Consider the following 19,798-nt stretch of genomic DNA (forward strand, 5'->3'; position numbering starts at 1 on the left):
TGCATATCTGGACATGCTTGTCTAGCTTTTCTAAATAGTCCCAAATCTGTTCTTTTGCCTACACTGCCTCCTTCTGATAGCTTGAATAACAAGCTGACACCTTCAAGATGCTGATACACAGCTAGTAACTGGAGAGTTAAAAATGGTTGCATAAATTCCTGATTCTCCAACTCCAGGTTACAGGACATTACAGAGCCCCTGTGATGCTCTAAGGACAAGTATTCTAGAAGTTTCTCTGATATCTTAAATCTTTTATCTAGATGTAGCAGCCAATATTTATTTTTCCCACTAAATACAATGAGCTAGATTTGGAGTCAGTCATATCCATGATAGCTCACTGATTTCAGTGGGATTGTACAGGAATTTGTGAGTTAAAGTAGTAAAGGAAAAGGTTATCACTAATCTCTGCTTTATTACTTCTCTACAGTGGATGATGCTTTTGCACAGACGGTCAAGGAAATATTTGGAGGAGAAGCAGACAAGAAAAATCTTGTAGATCCATTTGTGGAAGTTTGTTTTGCGGGAAAGAAGGTATTTGAGTTTATATTTGAAACTTTGTATTCCTGTCACATACCTGAAAAGTGTATTCATAGGACTCAATACATTTAAAATATTTTTTACACTAAACTTAACGTGGCTGACCAACAAAAGTGATGACAATCAGTGTACGCATTCAGTACTTGTAAATATGGTCAGGAATGCCTGGTGTTAAGAGTACATATGAACTATTAAAATATAAGGCAGTTGGAAATTGTTGTTGATAGAAATTCAAATTATTCATGTATATAAGGCTTAATGGGACATGGAACTGAAGTATATTCACAGCACAATACTGTATAGCAAGAGTGTTCATATTTGTGCTAATGTCTCCAGTAAAGGTACGTCTGAGTCGCAGGGTGGGTGGGCTAGTCTTGGCCCAAGCTGTCTACTCCAGGCCAGCAGGGAGGCTCTAGCGCCCCCCAGCTTCTGGCCTAAGCCACTGCAGGCATGTGGCTGCATTTCCAGAATCAAAATGAATGTCTGTTCACTTGCTTATTGGTTCAACCTATGCATTTTATACTAATCTGGGAAGACTGAATCAATTCAGCTTCAGGCTTTGTGACTGTCTGTACTTAGCCTTTATGTCTGTTTCCCTTTTCTCTTGTAGCCATGTGCAGGGGCCACCATTTGTAGCTCAAGGAAATGATAAGCTTTTTTTTTTTTAAAGCGGCACCTTATGGGGTGAAGTATAGTTTTGACAGTGATACAAGATTTTTCACACCTGTCTTGAAGTTTTATGTGTAGAGAAAATTAGGTTTATATTTATAAATGTAGAGCTAATATCTCAATAAAGTAAAAACACCTACATAGTCTCTAGCTATGGCAGTGAGCTCATGATGATTTATTATTTGACCAGTAGGAAGACAGTTTATTCTAAATTATGTCTAGCTAAATGCTTTTCGTGACAGAATTTTGAGCTTGAGCTGCTATATAATTTGTTTAATTTTTTGCAGGTTTGCACAAATATAGTTGAGAAAAATGCTAATCCAGAATGGAATCAAGTTGTTCATCTTCAAATCAAGGTTAGATTTCTTATTGCTTCTCTAAAAGTAAACTATCCTTCATGTTAGGAAAATAAAAAGGATAATGAATCCTTCTTTTTTCTCTACTTTCTTTCCCAGTTTCCCTCAATGTGTGAAAAAATAAGACTAACAGTGTTTGACTGGTAAGTTGTAACTTTGAATAAATATTTTAAAATATATATGAGCTCTATTACATATTCAAGTAATTTATTACTGGTTTCTTCTGTACTTATTGGTCTAAACCAGTGGTGCCCAACCTTTTTGCCTGGTGGACCAGGTGGACACTGCCCAGTCCATCTGTGGCCTGAATCTGGCCAATGGTCCCAGTCTGGTCCCTGTGATGGGCACAGTGGGTACCATCCAGCAATGCAGACAGGTGTGGGGGGGGGGGCAAGGGGGGACAGGTCATCCCCAACAAGGCCCCACAAGAGAAAGGAGCTTGATCCAGCACCACAAGGTGTTGGAGGAGGGAAGGGGGCAGGGCCCAACCCCAACCTGGCACCACAGTTTGGAGCATGGCCCAGCCTCAATCCAGAAGCAGGGGGGGAGAAGGTGTGGACCAAAGGGGGAAGAGGATGCATGCAGGGAGTGGGGCTTGGGAATTTGGCAGGGGGAGAGAGTGGCCATATTAATTGCTACTTCTAAACCCATGGGTTCTCCATGGGCCAGATAATATGTCTCTGCAGGCCACATTTGGCCTGCAGGCCAGAGACTAAGCATCCTTGGTCTAAATCCATAATGTCTATTAATAGTAAATAACGTGAAATCATATGGTCCCATATCAATATGCTAAAACAGTATGAGAATTAGTATTCTTATTGTGGTCCTGACAGTACCCATTTAGGCATAGTCTTTGGTGAAGAGTGGAACCGCCATACCCACAGGAACAGAGCAGAATATTTCTGGGAGCTCTCTCTACCCACATTTTACTATACACATGTATGGGATGCAGTGTGTCCCTACCAATAGGCTCCTAGTTTAGGGACTGAAATTATCTTCAAGTCCTAAAATGTTGGGAGTGGCTCCTTATGCACTTCCCTCATACCATAAGGGCTGGACATCATGTGGTCTTTCATTAGGAATAAAACATGTCATAGATTCCAGTATAAGAATATATATATATTACTCTCTAAATACATTCAGTCATATATAGCTTGCCTCTATTTAGGATGATGACTGTTGCATTTAAATACAATCTTGTATTTCATATAGGGATCGTCTTACCAAGAATGATGTAGTAGGAACAACATATTTAAGGCTCTCCAAAATTGCTGCTTCTGGTGGAGAAGTTGATGGTAAGTCATTCAGCATTGCATAATTCAGCAAGTTCCTCTTTTGCTTAGGAGAAGAGATAGGGTAGTGCCGTGGTGCTCAACCTTTCCAGTGCACGTGTCAGATGAGTGGGGCACAGCCAGGCTGTGAACCAGGTTTGGGGCCGTGCACTGGGTTTGATTCAGCATGCCAGGTCCAGCTGCAGATCAGCCCCACACGCTGGCCCAATCCAGCACACAGGGCCATGTCATCCTGCCCATAGGGCTCCCCTTGTGTCCAAAAATTTAGCAATAGGGGAGTGCTGGTAGTGTTAATTGCTGTGATGCTCCCAGAGCCATGGTAATTGACACTGCCACTGCTCTCCTGCCACTGAATTTCCAGATCTTGTTCTGCAGGCTACACTTTGAGCACTGCAGAGGTAGTGTATTAGGGAAGTTTGCTTTCCTGAAGTTCGTATGTTCTCATAGTTCTACAGCTAAAAGAAGACAGTTTCCAGGACTTATAAATGGATCGTTATCAGAATACTACCTTTACTTAAAAAAAATCTGATAGTAATGAAATATGAATATCTAATTCATGTTTAAGAAAGTGTTTTTTTCAGTCTCCTGATGCATACAGAAAACTGTTGAATATTTTGAATGCTATACACTTGTCAGTACTCTAGTAAATCAATAATCTCTAGTACAGTAGGGTATATTTAGTGAATTCAGTCCATTTGAAGCCAATCTGAAGTTCAGTATTTCAGAATTACAGTAGTATGGCTTAGCAAATGTGACCTCCTTCCACTGCTTTGTGGACGGGTCTGAATTCTGGTTTGTAGAAAGAATGTAAAGACCAGAGAGGGCAAGTCAGTGATCCTGATGAGACTACCTTTAAGATATCAATTGTGACGCAGTCAGTTGCTTGTCTCCTAGGAACTAGTCTGAAACCATCAGTCCATTTCATATGTACCAACGGTTGTCAAATAGTTATGATTCCTGGTCACTGCTTAAATCAGTGATCTGCTAGTAAGAGGCTCTGTATCTCATTGCTTGGACCTTTAGATACCTTAAATTATAGATGTTTCTTGATAGTTTGCAATGAAGCTATTTTAAATTAAACTAATCAATGATATGATTGGAGACTATTAGGTAGTAGTTTTTCGTTTAGTTTGTCTTCTATTTATTGGGAAAACTGAAAAGCTGAAATCATGCTGACTGCAAGAAAATAGATTTGGTGGTACTGAGGTTTCTTGCTCATAAAATATTTTTTCTATTGGGCTTTGCATGATCTATTATCTTACTGAATTATTACAAGGAATATGTAGTCACAAAACTTTGCTCTTTACAATATTATGAGAATTAGTCTTCCTATTAACATTCAGTGACACGTTGGACTCAAAACATCCCTCAGAAAATGGCAACCCTTAGGTCTCATTCATTTCTTGACTATGGAAAAATAATAGAATATTTTTTTCTGCTGCAGAGAATTTGGAATGACCAGAATAGATCAGAATATGCTAATATTGCTTAGCATTCTACAACAACCTTATAAGGATCTTGCAGCTCTGAAAATGACTGATTTAGGGAAACAGAAAATTAAAAATTCCTGCTTGTTTCTCTGGCATTATTTTTAAGACTATTTCTGTGGAGTTATATTTATGCTCATTATTTATAAGTACTTAGTAATTTATTATACTAATAATTGGTTTATTTTGTAGACAGAACATTAATCTGCTGCATACACCTTAATAACCTGTTATGTTATGTAACATCATGTTCTTCATGTAGCACAGGGTGGGCAAAATATAGCCCATGGGCCAGATCCAGCCCACTAAGGGATTCTGTTTCGCCTCCTGTGGGTCCCTTGGCTCCTCCCAGGCCATGTATAGAGGGCAGCTCAAGCTGTGGCATGTAAGGCTGGTCCTGCTGCCTTCGGGAGCATGGTGGCCAGACTCCCCTTCCTAGTGGCTCCACTGCTGCTGCTAGTGTCTGTGCCACTGCCGACTCTGGTCCTACTACCTGAGCACACTGGCTCATCCGCCCCAAACCCACTAACAGGGGTGCTGGATAGAGCGGGGAGGTGGGCAGGCGAGCTCTCCATGAAGACCAGCCTAGGATCCTCATAGACAGTACGTATTCAGCCAGGTGGATGGAATGAGGCCACTGGCAGGTAGGGAGCAGCATCTGGGAGTGGGACAGGTAGGTAGGGTCAGGGCTGGGATTACAGGGTGGTGACAGCTTGAGAAGTGATTGTTTTGCCTTGGGGCTGTGCTGTCACTGCCCCATGATCCTGACCCTGGCTCCAGTCCCTACCCACCCGTCCCACTCCTGGATACTGCTCCCTGCCCACCTGTGGCCCCATCCCGTCTACCTTGCCAATCGTGTCCTGCCTGTGAGGGTCCCAGATGGTTGCCATAATGATGCCATCTGCTCACTCTGGCCAGAACCCCCAGCAGTGGGTGCAGGGCAGGCAGGCCTGGGCCAGATAGAAACAATTCCTCCCTGCCACACTGGACCAGGTCAGTACCCCTCCTCCCCCGCTCACCAAAATTCCTAAAGTGGCTCTCCAGCCAAAATAGTTGCCCACCCGTATATAACAGGATCCCTCATATAGGTGGGCCTGTTCCTAGCCAAAGAACTTTTGTTGTTTATCAGCAGGGATCCTGGTTTTCCTTGATAAAAAATCACAAATTCTCTGATAAAACTGCATGTGTTCCTGGGAGCAGGGGGAACCCATGCCCCCAGATCTGTGCATGGGGCAGGCTGCGGGCTTGAGATTCCACCCTGCTTCCCTCCTACATGGCCTCTGCAGTCCTGAAGGCATGACCCAGCATGACTGGGAACAGTGGGGCCCTGTAGGGTTCTTCTCACCCCCCCATGCCTGCTGCTGCTTTGAGGGGCACAACCCCATGCTGCTTTCCTCAGTGCAGCCCCATGCTCAGGAGGCACATTGCCAGAGCAGTGCAGGGCAAGCAGCAGCTAGATTTCCATGTGGCATCTCAGTCCCCAGCCGTGCCAGGTCACGGGGGAGGGAAGCAGGGTGGTAGGGAACAGTGGTGAGTAGCCATGGGTCCACTGTTCCCTGCTGCCCTTCTTCCCCCCCAGTGACCTGGTGCGGCTGGGAACAGCAGGGCAATGGGGGGGTCTCCTAGCAACTGCTCACCCTGCAGTGCCCTGGTGACATGCCTCCTGTGCACAGGGCTGCACTGAGGGAAGCAGCATGGGGCTGCACCCCTCAAAGCAGCAGCAGGCACAGGAAGCTCATCGCCATGGCAGTGAAGGGGTGAGGAGATCCCTGTGCAGCCCCGCTGTTCCCAGCCATGCCCAGTCAGGCCTGTGGGGCTGCAGAGGCCACAAGGGAGGGAAGCAAGATGGGAGCTCAAGCCCGCAGCCTGCCCCATGCACAGATCTGGGGCCACGGGTCTCCCCTGCCCCCTGAGAGTGAAAGACATGGAGTCTCTGGCCAGCTGCACATGGACTGCAAGTGGTGCTATTAGCCTGACTGGGCTCAGTGCCGCCATGTGCATCTTCCCTTAAGGGCCAATAGTGCCGCTCTGGTTCCATGTGCCACCAGATGGCCACTTCACATCTTCCCCCCAACATCTCCCCACTCCCTGAGCCCCTAGCCAGCTTCCTGCAGAAGTGCCCACCCAGCCAGTGACACATGGAACATGGCCCTTAAGGGAAGCCACACATGGTGGCGCCAAGCCTGGTTGGGCCGACAGCTCTGTTCATCATCTGTGTTCTGCTGGCTGGGTGGGCACTCCATGTCTTTCACCAACACCTCCCTGCACCCTCAGCTCCCAGGCAGCTCCCCACAGCCAGCTTCCCCGCCGAGCCAGCTCAGCCCACAGCTAGCTGAGCCCCTCAGCCCTGACCCACACTCCCCCAGCACCCTGCAAGCCCCACTTACCTAACCTTACAGGTTCCAGAAGGAAAGTGAGCCTGAGCTAAGCCTTGGGACTGACTAAAAGCCTCAGGCCCTGCCATTCCCCCTCTCCCTTCCCCCCTCCCCTTCCGGGTAGGAATGGGGGTTTCCTGCCCCTTTTTGCAATCAGCTCTTGCAGGCTGGAACTCTGCCTGCCTGCAAGAACTCTGTGCAAAAGTGGGAAATCCACCCATTTTCTCTGCTAAAGGGAAAATCCATGTTTTCTGATAAAATTGGAAATCTGTGGTTTTCTCCATTTTTCTGTGGGAAATAGAAAACCCGGATCCCTGTTTATCAGGAACACATTTAATCTTCATTATGAATAATTTTACAACATAATTATTTTCCATAAAGAACAGTTAATCATACTTGGCATTAAACTGATGCCTAATGTTAGCCTGAAAGAAGATGGCCCAAATTATTGGTCAGGCTGCAGCTGGTCAGGCCACAGCTAGAGTACTATGTCCAGTTCTGGGCGCCACACTTCAAGACTGATATGGACAACATGGAGAGGGCCCAGAGAAGGGCCACTCTCATGATCAGGGGGCAGCAGGGCAGGCCCTATGAGGAGAGGCTCAGGAACCTGAACCTGTTCAGCCTCCACAAGAGAAGGCTGAGGGGGGATCTAGTGGCCTGTTACAAACTAGTCAGAGGGGACCAGCAGGCATTTTGGGAGTCCCTGTTCCCCCGAGCACTACCAGGAGTGACTAGAAATAATGGTCACAAGCTGGCAGAGGGGAGATTCAGATTAGACATCAGGAGGCACTACTTCACTGTCAAGGTGGCTAGGATCTGGAACCAACTTCCAAGCGAAGTGGTGCTGGGTCCTACCTTGGGGGTCTTTAAGACAAGGCTAGATAAACACCTTGCTGGGGTCGTTTGACCCCAGTACTCTTTCCTGCCATGGCTGGGGGTTGGACTCAATGATCTGCTCAGGTCCCTTCCAACCCTATGAACTGTGAACTATTTTTGTCATTTAAATTTTGAATTAGTATTTTACCCTGATACATGTGGTAAAACTGTCTGGGAGCAGCCCTGCATGATCATAAGAAAATAGGTGGGTAAGTAATTTTTAAAAAGTTACTCTGGCCCTAATTCTAAAAAACCTTGCAAATATATTTAACTTTATGCATCTGGATATTCCTATTGTTTTAAAGAACTACACATGTGAATTAAGTTGATGAATAAATCTTTCTGGATCATGGCCCTCTGTTTTTGAAAAGATATTTAAATTCTTCAGTTTATCTCATTTGAACTCTGAGTACTTAGTTACTGAAAGTTTCTTGTTTAGATTTCTATCTCTACTGACATTCTGACATTAGAATAGCAATTTTTAATGTGAGGTCCCAGTTTTCTCCTTCTTGAGGCCAATGGAAAAGATTCTGTTGTGTCTGAGGGTACAGGAAAGAACTAATTTAGGCATTTAATAAATGAAAATATTCTAATATACCTTAATTTGTACCATGGTTATTCCCTTTTGTGCTTTTAAAATCTTAGATTTTAAAACAGAAAACAAGTCAATACAAAATCTTATACTTGGAGGCCATACAAAGAAGTTAAAATTCAGACACCAAATAATGTCCTATGTTTAGGAGCATATCTACACAACACAATTTATCTCTGAAAGAACAAATTTAGGGAACATTAGCAGCACAGCAGCTTAATTAGTTGTCCTGTCTAATTGCCCTGATGAGATGCAGGGTATATTAGTACAGGCAGAACATTATTATACAGCTTCTGATATCTGAGCTAGCTGTCCTGTCCTATTCATAGCTATGTAAACACCCTATTGACCTTAGAAATGTTTTTTGTGCCTACAATCCATAAAACTAGAGAAGTGCCTCAACATTTTCATGAGGAAGCCAAATTCCAGGCCATTTCAGAATCATTTCAGGTTCCATTTAGTTTTAAAGGAGACTGTTTCTGATACTTGTATAAGCTCTATAATTTCTTGCCATTTAACTTCTTCTCTTTTCATAATATAGAGTTTTCATCTTCGGGAGCTGGGTCTTCATCATATGAAGGTTTATATCTTGATCTGCTGTTTGATTTTGCTTTCCAGTGCCCAAACTGAGTAATATTATCTCAAAACAAAATTAAACTTAAGTTGAAAAACATTTTGAAAGTTGTCTTACAAATATGCTTGTTGAACATTAAATATGATTTACTGTTTAAAACTGTTTTGGCACTGGAACTGGCTTGAAAATATTTCTGGATGGCTGATGCTGGGGGGGCTGCATTTTAGCACTGAGCATGTAATTGTTTCAATTATTAAGTGCTCTGACAAATGATTTGCAATTTTTCAGCTAGCAATGAAATTCAGAATTGTGTATGCTGCTGCATAGCTCCTTGCAAATAAATAACTGCTGAAAATATTTAGCAACTTTGCTTAAGCTTAACTGGTGGATAAATACATCTGAACTTGACTTAACTATGCACAAATTAATCTTTGCTTTATGATCTGGAGTTCTTTTTGAAAATTGCCTTAATGGAAATAGGTACATTGTAAGTTCCAATATACAGCTGGACTACAGCTGCTTGTTGACAATTTTATCTACCCAAAAGCTTTGTTTTCTTAGAAGCACAGACTTTTCCATCAAAATCAGAGCATTCCCGAGACAAGCTAACCGTCCCCCCACCCCCGCAAGTGTCTGGCTGTTTATCCTCTCCAACCAATCATAAGACACCTGTGAAACAGTGCTGGCCAGTTCCAGTCCCTTCGGTGATATCGGTCCCTTTGTATTTTCTTAACTTTCTTCCCAACAGACTTTCTGACAACAGAAGCCAGGGCAGAAACTAGAATGATTCAAGTCCTATCTCTTAATTTTAAGTAAGACCAGCCCCTAAAAGTAAGATACAGTAAGACATTCACATGCAATTTCATTGACCATCTAGTCTTACTATATCTTGCTCAGTAGTCAAGGCTGCACTAGTGAAGGGCTTGAAGGATTTAGCTCATTATCAAACCTAATGGTGGATCCATTATTTAAGTGACACACATACTGTTTATAGGCTACTTAATAATAAATAGTTTTACAGAATATATTAATTAGTCTTTCTAATAACAGACATGAACTGTTAGCACACTACAATCATATTTTGTGATACTGAAAAGTAACTTTCCTACTACTGTGCATATTGATTATATTTGTTTGGATTAACAATCCTTTGAATGGTTAAATGAGTGCCAGTAATGCCTAATGTTCAATTTCATTTAAAATGTTTTACACTGAAATTTTTACACTCTGTTTTAAAATTGCACTTGCCTTTCACTTAAACAGAATTGTTAAACTAGAATAAGAACAGGCTATTCTGTGAGTTTTGTACAGCATATCTAACAAAAACCTTAAGCCTAGTAAAACACCAGGGATGGGGCATCCACTGGTATAACTTTTTTAATTAATTGTGACAAGCCCATGAAAAAAAAAGTGTTCTTACTTTACAAATAACTAACACTTAACATTTATTTCCCTGCCTTTGCATCTAATATTCAGGGGACACATATGTCTGAAAGATGGTTTGCTAATTTCTAATAATGATTTTTGCCTACTAGTAAGTACAGGTGAAACAGAAGTGGGCTTTTTACCAACATTTGGGCCCTGTTACCTAAACCTGTATGGAAGCCCAAGAGAATATACAGGATTCCTGGACCCGTATGATGAACTAAACTCTGGAAAGGTTAGTTTCCCTTTTGTAACACAAACAGTCAAAAACACCTGTTGTCACCAATAAATGCATGTATGAATTTGTTTTATTAATTATTTTGTCTTAAACTTAAGAAAAAGAGTTTATATTTGTATCTTGTAAAATAACTGATATATTTATGCTTAGGCCAACAATTCTTAATAAAATCAAGCAGGCAGGTTATTTCCATTTGCAGGAGCTTCATTATTATATATACTCTTAAAAGAATATTTGAGATCATAGAGATTTAGGCCCTTTGGACTCCCCCTTCATAGCAACTAATTCATGGTATTATATGGAACCTCTTCTCCCTGTCCTATAATAGCCTTATCACTGATATCTATATGGCCATTCTCCATAGCTGAGTCCCATCCACATCTACAGTATTGCAGTAATAAGAGAACACTGATCCTACCACTGTTATTTTAAGCTGTGACCCTTTCCGTATTGGAACATCCACATAAAGAGACATGGAGCAGTGGCTGAGGCAGTGATTACCTCCCAGTCTTCCAGTGGGAGCACTGGTATCAAGGCAAAGAAGAGAAGAGAGATGTTTTTGGAGGGGAGGCATAGAGCCCCCATGAAAATGTCCCCATCCTCCCTCAAATGCTCCAAGATCTTTGAAACTTTCCCATAGATTTTGGTGCCTCTCCAGATTTGGATGGCTGAGACCGCTGCCCATTCAGTGACCCCCGTCTCCAGAAAGTTTGCTTTGAAAGATTAATCATGAATTAATAAATATCCCAGACAAGGGATGTAAAAAAGTAGAAACTATGTTCCTAAGGTTTCAGGAAAGAGAGGGTTGAGACAATATGATTTCACTTTGTCATCCTGCCTCCTACCAATACAACTCACAACCAGAATTTATGCACACCTGGGATTTAGGAATTGCATTTGTGTGGTGGCATCCCATGTCAAACTGATAGTATGTTCTTGTTAAGACAGAATACTACTACCTACCATCAAACACATTCAAGGAAGGTGGTGGGCCAGGGGCAATGTTAGCAATGGCAGGACAAGACTTCAGGGAACAATGCTAGCTGAGAGGTCCTTGGCAGAGTGTGGGTTTCTTGCAGATTCTCCAACTATTCTGTATGCTCCAAGGTCTGTGAGATTTTCTTACGGATCTCAAAATATCTTCCTCCACAAGTTCCTGCCCTGAAGAGCTGTCAATACAACTGCTAAAGCCCTGCAGTTGTCCAAGACAGATGCCAATATAGAAAAGGCTAGAAGGCAACTGATTAGGTGACTCATTTAAGATTAAGATACAACTTTAGAACGAGAAATGAAATGTGGAGAGGCTGAAAGATATAGTTTATAGGAATTTTTCCTGAAAATGCAGTCTCTAGAGATAATAGTTTTTGATTGGTGCTTGTAACATTTATATCTCGGTGTCAGCTATTTTTTCAGCCTAAGAGAAAGTAGTTTCCTATGGTAATCTTCAAATTCAGTCTGTATTATAGGTTCTTATTATGTAAGATTTGTTTAATGACAGCAATATTGTTGGCACTGTCCAGCATACATACTAAAACAGGTAGCAACACTGCATTTCTGATTTTTCTTATTTCCCAATATATTTGCTCTTTGTTTCTAATTATTATTGAAGCACATAATTAAAATGTTTGAATCTGTAAATTATTTTACCTTATACCAGGTGAAATTCTGATCCCCCTGAAATCAATGGGAGATTTAAGATGATTTCAGCAGAAGCAAGCTTTTACCATCAAGTTTATAGGACAAAGAAGAAGCTTGCTTCTTTAACAGTTATATATAAAACTGTACTGAATGTGTAACTCTCTTTCAGGGGGAAGGAGTGGCTTACAGAGGCAGAATCCTAGTTGAATTATCTACAGTACTTGAAAACAACCCTGTTAATAAAAAAATAGAGGTGTTACCCAGTGATGACATACTGGTTGTTGAGGTAATTCATAGTTCATTTGGCAATATAAAGAGGTGTGATAGGGTGAGGGGGGGAGGCTATTTTAGAGAACTGCAACATTTACAAAATTGCAATAATTGAATCCTTTAATCAGGGAAATTATTTATCCTGATTTGTTCAAGTTACTAAGACTATTGGGGAAAATATTATAGACTTTATGGCTGCAAAATTACTTGTCACATGTCTACAGTCTAGACATTTTAATTTGAGGAATGTTTGTAATTCTGCATATTTTGATATATAGTACTGTTTCTGTATTCTTCTGTATTTCTCTGTGTGTGTAATATATATAATCTGTGTTTGTATGAGTTTCAAAGAAATTTATACATGCATTAAGGTTTATGCTGTTTGCATTTAGATATTGCAGTTTTTTTCTAAGTCTCTCTTACTATGGACAGTCTATGTAAAGTCTCTTTACTAAGTCTCTATTACTATGTACTTATACTATGTACATATAATTAACTAAACAAAAATCTTCTTGTTATGCCTTAGAAATATCAGCGTAGACGAAAGTACAGTCTGGCTGCTGTATTTCATTCTGCCACCATGCTGCAAGATACTGGTGAGCCTATCCAGTTTGAAGTTAGCATCGGTAATTATGGCAACAAGTTTGATACCACATGTAAGCCTCTAGCATCAACAACTCAGTACAGTCGTGCAGTATTTGATGGTAAGCACACTACCACAATATGGCTCTAAAGATATAGAGTTCTTTGGTGGGTTGGGGGGAGGGGATATATTTATTCTGTAATTCGTTTGTTGAAATAGTACTGAAAACATTAATTGATATTTGCTCTTGGTAGCTTTGGCTATGTTGTGGCTAGTTACATATGACCTTAGTGGAATCTGGATCAGGCCATTGGTGCACTCCAAAAAAGATTTCAGGGAAAAAACTGTAAAACACAGAAAAACTAGAAATGAAAGCAGAAAATATCCTTTGAAACTTTTTCTGCCTACTTCATAATTTGTTGCTCAGACAAGAGGTTTGACATTTTAGAAGCAGGTAGAGTAAATAGAATAGTGACAAATATGTCCTGATATTTTTATTTTAATTTAAGTTTTTCAAACTTTAAACCATTTTCATGCTTGACTAGTAGACAGAGCAGTCAATTTAGCCTTCATAATGTGATATTAAAACATTTTATTAAAAAGATGAAAACATAAAAAGTTATTCAGATGTGTAAGTTACTAGAGACAGTTTAGTACAAATGCTATTGGTTTATTTATAAAGCTCTATTGTCTTTCTAAATAGTTCAAGTCAAATACTTACTACTTGACTTGAAAATTACTAAATCCTTTGGATAAACTAGGACAATATTCTGCATATGCCGCTGAATAGGTCAGCTGAAATCCGTGGAACTGTTCACAGAATTCAATGCTACTCCATGTGAATAGGGATGGTAGTATTCAGTCCTAACTAAGTATTTTTCTAACACTTAAATATGGTTCTGACACGTGAATCTTTTATATCAGGTAACTATTATTATTACCTGCCTTGGGCACGCACAAAGCCAGTAGTGACACTGACTTCCTTTTGGGAGGACATAAGCCACAGACTGGACCCAGTGAACATAATCCTAACCATGGTTGAAAGACTGGTATGTCAGTTATGACCTCTCTTTTACACTTGCCTGAATTATTTTTGTGAAGTTAAAATTTAAGGATGGGTTGGAAAGGTCGGTTTTAAGAGTGAATTATAGAATCAAATTCCATCACCCATATTTTTCTCTCCATAATGATGCAAAGTCCATCATTTTGTTAGCCACAACCCTGCCATTTGCTCACCCTTACTGCCCCCCTTTACTGTACTGCAAGGAGGAGGAAGAGAAGGAAGGTCCATCTGAATGCATTTTATTTGATTGTGCAGGAGCAGGCCAATTAAAGATGAATAAAGTTTGAACATCTATGTCTATTGCACTTAGGGGTTTTTTAGTTTTTGTTCATGTATTGATCCTTTTCTTTTAAAACATTCAGCAATCCAACATAGCTGCCTTAAAATCTGGAATGCAGGCTAAAATTTCTGAAAACCAGTTGGCTGAAATATGGCTAAAGCTGATTGATGAATTGGTAGAAGATACAAGGTAAAAGTACTTTTATTTATCTTGGAAGTCTTCATTTTAGGGCAGTGCTTCTCAACTTCTTTTTGGACTCAAGGGACTCCTCATTGGACTCAAATACCTCTCTATAACTTTTGTGAATCAAGTAGCCTCCAATTGCAAAAACTAATTTGCATATTACAGTGCTTACCTCTTGGAAGAGAGGCTGGGCAGTGGGGGTGGGGGATTGGCCAAGCAAGGACAAACCGGAGCCTGATCTGTGCTTATCTGCTTATCTTCTCACACCTGGGGTGGGGACAGACATTCATAAAGCCAGAGCCTGAATTGATTCAATCTTTACAGGTTAGTCTAACCTGCCTAGGTTGAACCAGTTTGAAACTGTACAGACATTCCCCCTGGATTGAGAAGATGCCAGCACATGCCTGCAGTTGCTCAGGCCAGGAGCTGGGGGGCACTAGAGTGTGCCCATGGTTGTAGGGAAGCTGTGGAGGTGGGGGGCATGGCCAGCCTGGGCAGTAGCCTTGGCTGAACTGGCCAGAGAGGGGTTTACCCTCCCTGTCCCACCAGTAGGGACCTGAGCCGGGTCTGCCGGGTGCTCGCCCCTTGCTGCTGCAGCAGTGGGGCTAGGTGCTGGCATGGTTCCTGAGGCAGAGGTGGCAAGGAAGGGGGTTATTCCCCCCTGCACCCCCAGTGCCCCCAAGCGACCATAGCTGGGTCTGCCAGCTCTGAGTGCCACCACCACTGCTTGCTTCCTGCTTGGGGCAAGAGGCAGAATAAGCCCCCTAGTGTGCCTTCTGCTGGACACTGGAGGGACAGGAGAATAACCCCCCTCCCTGCCACCCACCTAAGGGGCCCTGCTGGCTAGCATCTGGCTGTGGCCTGGCCCTGCTGCAGCAGTGAAGGTGCAGGGTTATTAATGGCAGCAGCAGCACCTGTCATGGTATCGGGGAGCATGAGCCTCTTCCCAGCAGGGGAGGCTGTGGAGCGGGCAGAGCTCCAGCAGATGGCACAGGGCAGCACCAGGGCTTGAAGGGGGCCAGAGGGTTCCGATTCCATTTGGAGAGATTAGAGGGTCCTCTGATTCAATTCACATTCAGCCATTGAATAGGGCCAAATCTCTGCCGAATTGAATCAGGGAACAAAGCTTCTCACAGCCCTAGTGTTCATCTATCTTCAAGTGTTTTACTTTGGGTTTATTATAGTAAACACCTGTGCTCGGGGCTTAAACATTGTTGTGAGCACTACACCAAATAGGAAGTGTCTGCAAAATTGGATTCTGTACCCATACTCTGAATTTAGGTCAGATTGTAATTGCAATGAAATGCTTAGAGTCAGTCTATTTATTTCCTCATAGGAGTGCCTAAATATGCACCTCAAAACATTGTTTAATGCAATTAGATGTTAAAAGAGAAAGGTTTTTATCACTAATAAATGCTTTGATTCTTTCTTTCAGTAAACCATTCCCCCACATAGAAGGTAGATCCAATGTCACAATTCTTGACACACAGATCCAAAAACTACGCCTCAGATCTCTAAAACAAATTCAAGAGGCAGCAACGAGGATGAGAATTGAAGCTACAGATGTGAAGGTCACTTTACCAGAAATTGAAGATTGGTTGGATAAATTAGTGCAGCTAAGTGAAGAGGTTGGTACTTGAAAATATATAAAATTAATTTTAAAATATTTGATTTCAGCAAAACAACAAAGTGACCTGCAGCAGTTTCAATAGTTTGTATCTTCATACAAGTCAAAAGAAAACTGTATAAAGATCAAAAGTTCTGTCAAATTGTATTTAAATATGCTATAATTGCAAATGACTTTATCATGACTTATGTTTCAGCAAAAACAGCAGGAAAGAACCACGAACTTCTAATCTACATAAAGGGGTGGCACAGTGCGTAATAAACCTGCCTGCAGCCATTTGGAAGACAGACAGTATTTTACTTTCCTATCAGAATTGCAAGTAGCATAATTGATTTATGGGATGCAACTAGACCTTTGGGTCAGCAGCCATAAAGCCAATTTAAGCTGATCTTAGTCCCAATTATTTTAATTTGTTTTTATTCCATTGATTAACTTTTTTACCATAATAAATTCCCAGTCTCTGTGATTTGCTTATATAACATAACAGCCATAGTAATATTCATTTTTCCCATGTCTATTTTTAAAAACCACTAGTGAAAATATGGCAGTTTGTGAGACTTGTACTTAGTGCACAGCCAGGACTTGGAAGATACAACACAAAGCTGATGGGCTGTTTGTTTGGTTTCTGCTAAATTTCCTTGTACAATGATTTAATCTTTAAGGCCCTGATTCAGAAAAACACTGTGCATGTGTTAGGTCTACCTGATTCAAGAAAGAAGTTAAGCATGTACTCAGATCCTATTAACTTCAGACTTTGCACAAGCCAAGAATTGCTGTAAGATGGAGCAGCACAAAAGGAGATAACAAGCCAAGCACTCTAGCTCTGTATAAGCAATTTATGATTTAATGTACACAATATTAGGTTCTGAAGTAGCTATTATGATGCAGGAAAGAGACCTCATAGTCATTGTAGATAGTTCTCTAAAAACAGTTCAAAGTGCAGTGATGACCAAAAAGCCAATAAAGTGTTGGGCATCATTAAAAAAATAGAATAGAAAACAAAAGGGAGAACATCATCATGCCATTATACAAATCCATGGTCCACCCACATCTTGAATACAAAAATAATATAGTAGTATTAGAAAAGGTACAGAGATGGGGAAACCAGAATGATTAAGTGCCTGAAGCAGTTGCCATATGAGGAGAGACTTAAAAGGCTAGGACTCTTCAGTTTGGAAAGGAAAAGGCTGATGGGGGATATGATAGCAGTCTATAAAATCATGAAGGGTGTGGACCAAGTGAACAGAGAACTGTTGTTCACTAAGTGTCTGAATACTAGAAGTAACACCCGCTGAAATTAGTAGGTGACTAGTTTAAAACTAACGAGAGAAAGTACTTTTTAATGCAATGTTAACTTGTAGAATTCTTTGCCACAAGAGATGGTGGAGGCAGATAGCATAGCCAGGTTCAAAGGGGAACTGCATAAATTCCTGGATGATAGATCTCTTAATGGCTGTTGAACAGAATGGTTGGAGGTGTTTCCTCTGGTATCTTTAAACCATTAAATGGTGGATGCAAGGAAGGGTGTTGAATAATGGACAGATCACTCTAGAGGTATCCAGTTCAAAGCTCTTCCTCTATAGCTTCATTTCTGCTACTGTTGGAGACAGGATACTGAGCTAGATGATAGACAAGTGGTGCCCAGCCTTTTTGCTTGGCATGGATGGGTAGTGCCTGGTCCATCTATAGGCCAGATCTAACCAGTGGTCCCAATCCGCCCCATGGGATGAGCATGGCAGGCACCACACAGCTGTGCCTAGAGGTGCAGGGGGCAGGCCAGCCCCAGTGTGTCCCTATAGGGGAAAAGAGCTAGAACCAGTCTTGTGGGGGCAGAAGGGAAACAAGGCAGCATGGTCTGGCCCTAGCCCAGTCCTGCAGGGGGAGGAGGGGGCATGGCCTAGCCTTAAACCAGAAGCAGGGAGTGGGTGGGGGTGTGAAGGGGTAAGGCACAGAAAGGGGACAGGTACACGGCATGTGGTTTGGAAATTTGGCATGGCGGAGTGTGGCTGTATTAATAGCCACTTCCCTCCCACTACTAAATTTCCAGACCCATGGGGATCCCTGTGGGCCAGATAAGATGGCTCCACAGGCTTCACTTGGCCTGTGGACTGGAGGTTGAGTACTTCTGAGATAAACTATTGGTCTGACCCAGTATGGAACTTCTTACATTCTTATGTGCTTTTAGAAAACCCACAGCTTCTTTATCAGTCCTTTTATAAGACTTCTTTTACTTTCCAGAAACCTGCTTGGTGTTTGCATTTCAGAATAACATGACATTTAATTATTTGCAAAAGAAATCCATTTCCCTCCCCTATATTAGCAACAAAAATCCATAGTTATTTTTATCTTAAGTGATAAATCCCTAAAAGATCCCTGGTTTTTGTTTTGCTCTCTAAGCATTAGATTCATTTACATCCTATTAATTTCTCATCGTTTTACTTTTCCTTTTAAAAGTCACAAAACAGCATGCCTGATGTAATCATCTGGATGATTCGAGGGGAGAAGAGACTTGCCTATGCCCGCATTCCTGCACACCAGGTTTTGTATTCTACCACAAGTCCTGAATCTTCTGGTAAACACTGTGGAAAGACCCAAACCATCTTTTTAAAGGTACCTTGATAATACTTTTGTGCAATTTTAAATACTACGGCTGGCATTCTATTATGATTAGGTCATCTAAATGGCCACTAGGTCTAGTGGCTTAGCCAACTAAATCAAAATAGAATTTAGACCACCAAAAGATTAGCCCAAATTCTGGCTTAAAAGAAATGTGTTACTTTTGTTCATACTAGAATTTTTCTGTCTCGTTTATGTGAAGTTAAATCTATGAAAGGCACATGTACATCCATAAAGGTACATAGAGACCTATTGTATCTTTTATTCTATAGCATGGAGGAAAAGTATTTCTAGTGTAACTTACAACAGAATGAGGCAGATAAACTGAGTAGGTGACAGCAGCTCAAATTGCTGGGAGGACATATGGTACAGTCAAACAGCACCATAAGAAGTGTGTAAAACTCTAAGCTGATGGGGTGAGAAGGTTCTGATAGAAGGTGTCAGGCACAAAGAATGAAGCTGCAGCTGCTTTTTTCAAAACAGCATACAAATCATAATCATTGTAAACCAGAATCAGAATGAGCTGGTCCTTGGGCTCAGGTGCACATTAGCAAGCTCAGTATTGTGAGCCAAATATTCAGCCACTGCTAGGTTAATGCTGCTGGGAGACACAAACAGTCAAAAAGCCTGAGGCTGAATCAGTTCAGTCTTGCAGGTTAGTCTAAGTTGCACAGAGTAAATTGAAACAGAAGTGAACGGACATTTACCTTTGATTCAGGAAATGCCACCACGTGCTTGCAGTGGCTCAGGCCAGAAACCGGGGGTGCTAGAGCATGGCTCTCTGGCTGTGCGTTCACTTCCTCTTTCTGCTGCCATTGAGGTCTCTGGGATTTGCAGTACAGAATAACAGCAGCAGGACTCTGCAGTGTTGCTCATCACTTCCTCTTCCTGCTTCCAGGTACCTCTGAGATTTGTAGTCCACAGTTGCAGCTAGCAGTAAATTTGAATGGGGAAAGGGGTCTTTAACACCCCCCATCCCTGGCCCCAGACCTCAGCCTGGGTTTGCCTGGAGGGTGAGGTCGTCCCTTCCCCCACCCCCGTCTCCACCACAGACTGGACTTATTCCCAGCTGGTCTTGCCCCCCCTCCACCCCGTTGTCAACCAGCCCTCCCTG

General features: G+C 41.9%; 1 protein-coding gene across 3 annotated transcripts in view; it reads left to right on the forward strand.

Moving 5' to 3' along the window:
- MYOF (myoferlin) overlaps positions 1–19,798 on the forward strand; it is a 172,276-nt gene that overhangs the window by 78,464 nt on the left and 74,014 nt on the right. For 2 of the 3 annotated variants that reach the window (XM_019502626.1, XM_019502625.1), the window contains 12 exons: positions 428–531; positions 1,494–1,562; positions 1,662–1,705; positions 2,775–2,857; positions 8,729–8,767; positions 10,297–10,421; positions 12,232–12,348; positions 12,859–13,036; positions 13,840–13,964; positions 14,341–14,447; positions 15,877–16,069; positions 18,523–18,678. In XM_019502626.1, the coding sequence (XP_019358171.1) occupies positions 428–531; positions 1,494–1,562; positions 1,662–1,705; positions 2,775–2,857; positions 8,729–8,767; positions 10,297–10,421; positions 12,232–12,348; positions 12,859–13,036; positions 13,840–13,964; positions 14,341–14,447; positions 15,877–16,069; positions 18,523–18,678 (1,340 nt within the window). The remainder of the gene's footprint in view (positions 1–427; positions 532–1,493; positions 1,563–1,661; positions 1,706–2,774; positions 2,858–8,728; positions 8,768–10,296; positions 10,422–12,231; positions 12,349–12,858; positions 13,037–13,839; positions 13,965–14,340; positions 14,448–15,876; positions 16,070–18,522; positions 18,679–19,798) is intronic. The other variant, XM_019502627.1, reaches the window with a different exon arrangement.

This window comes from Gavialis gangeticus, unplaced genomic scaffold (assembly GCF_001723915.1).
Source record: "Gavialis gangeticus isolate Ggan-Ray unplaced genomic scaffold, GavGan_comp1, whole genome shotgun sequence".
Taxonomy (NCBI): domain Eukaryota; kingdom Metazoa; phylum Chordata; order Crocodylia; family Gavialidae; genus Gavialis; species Gavialis gangeticus.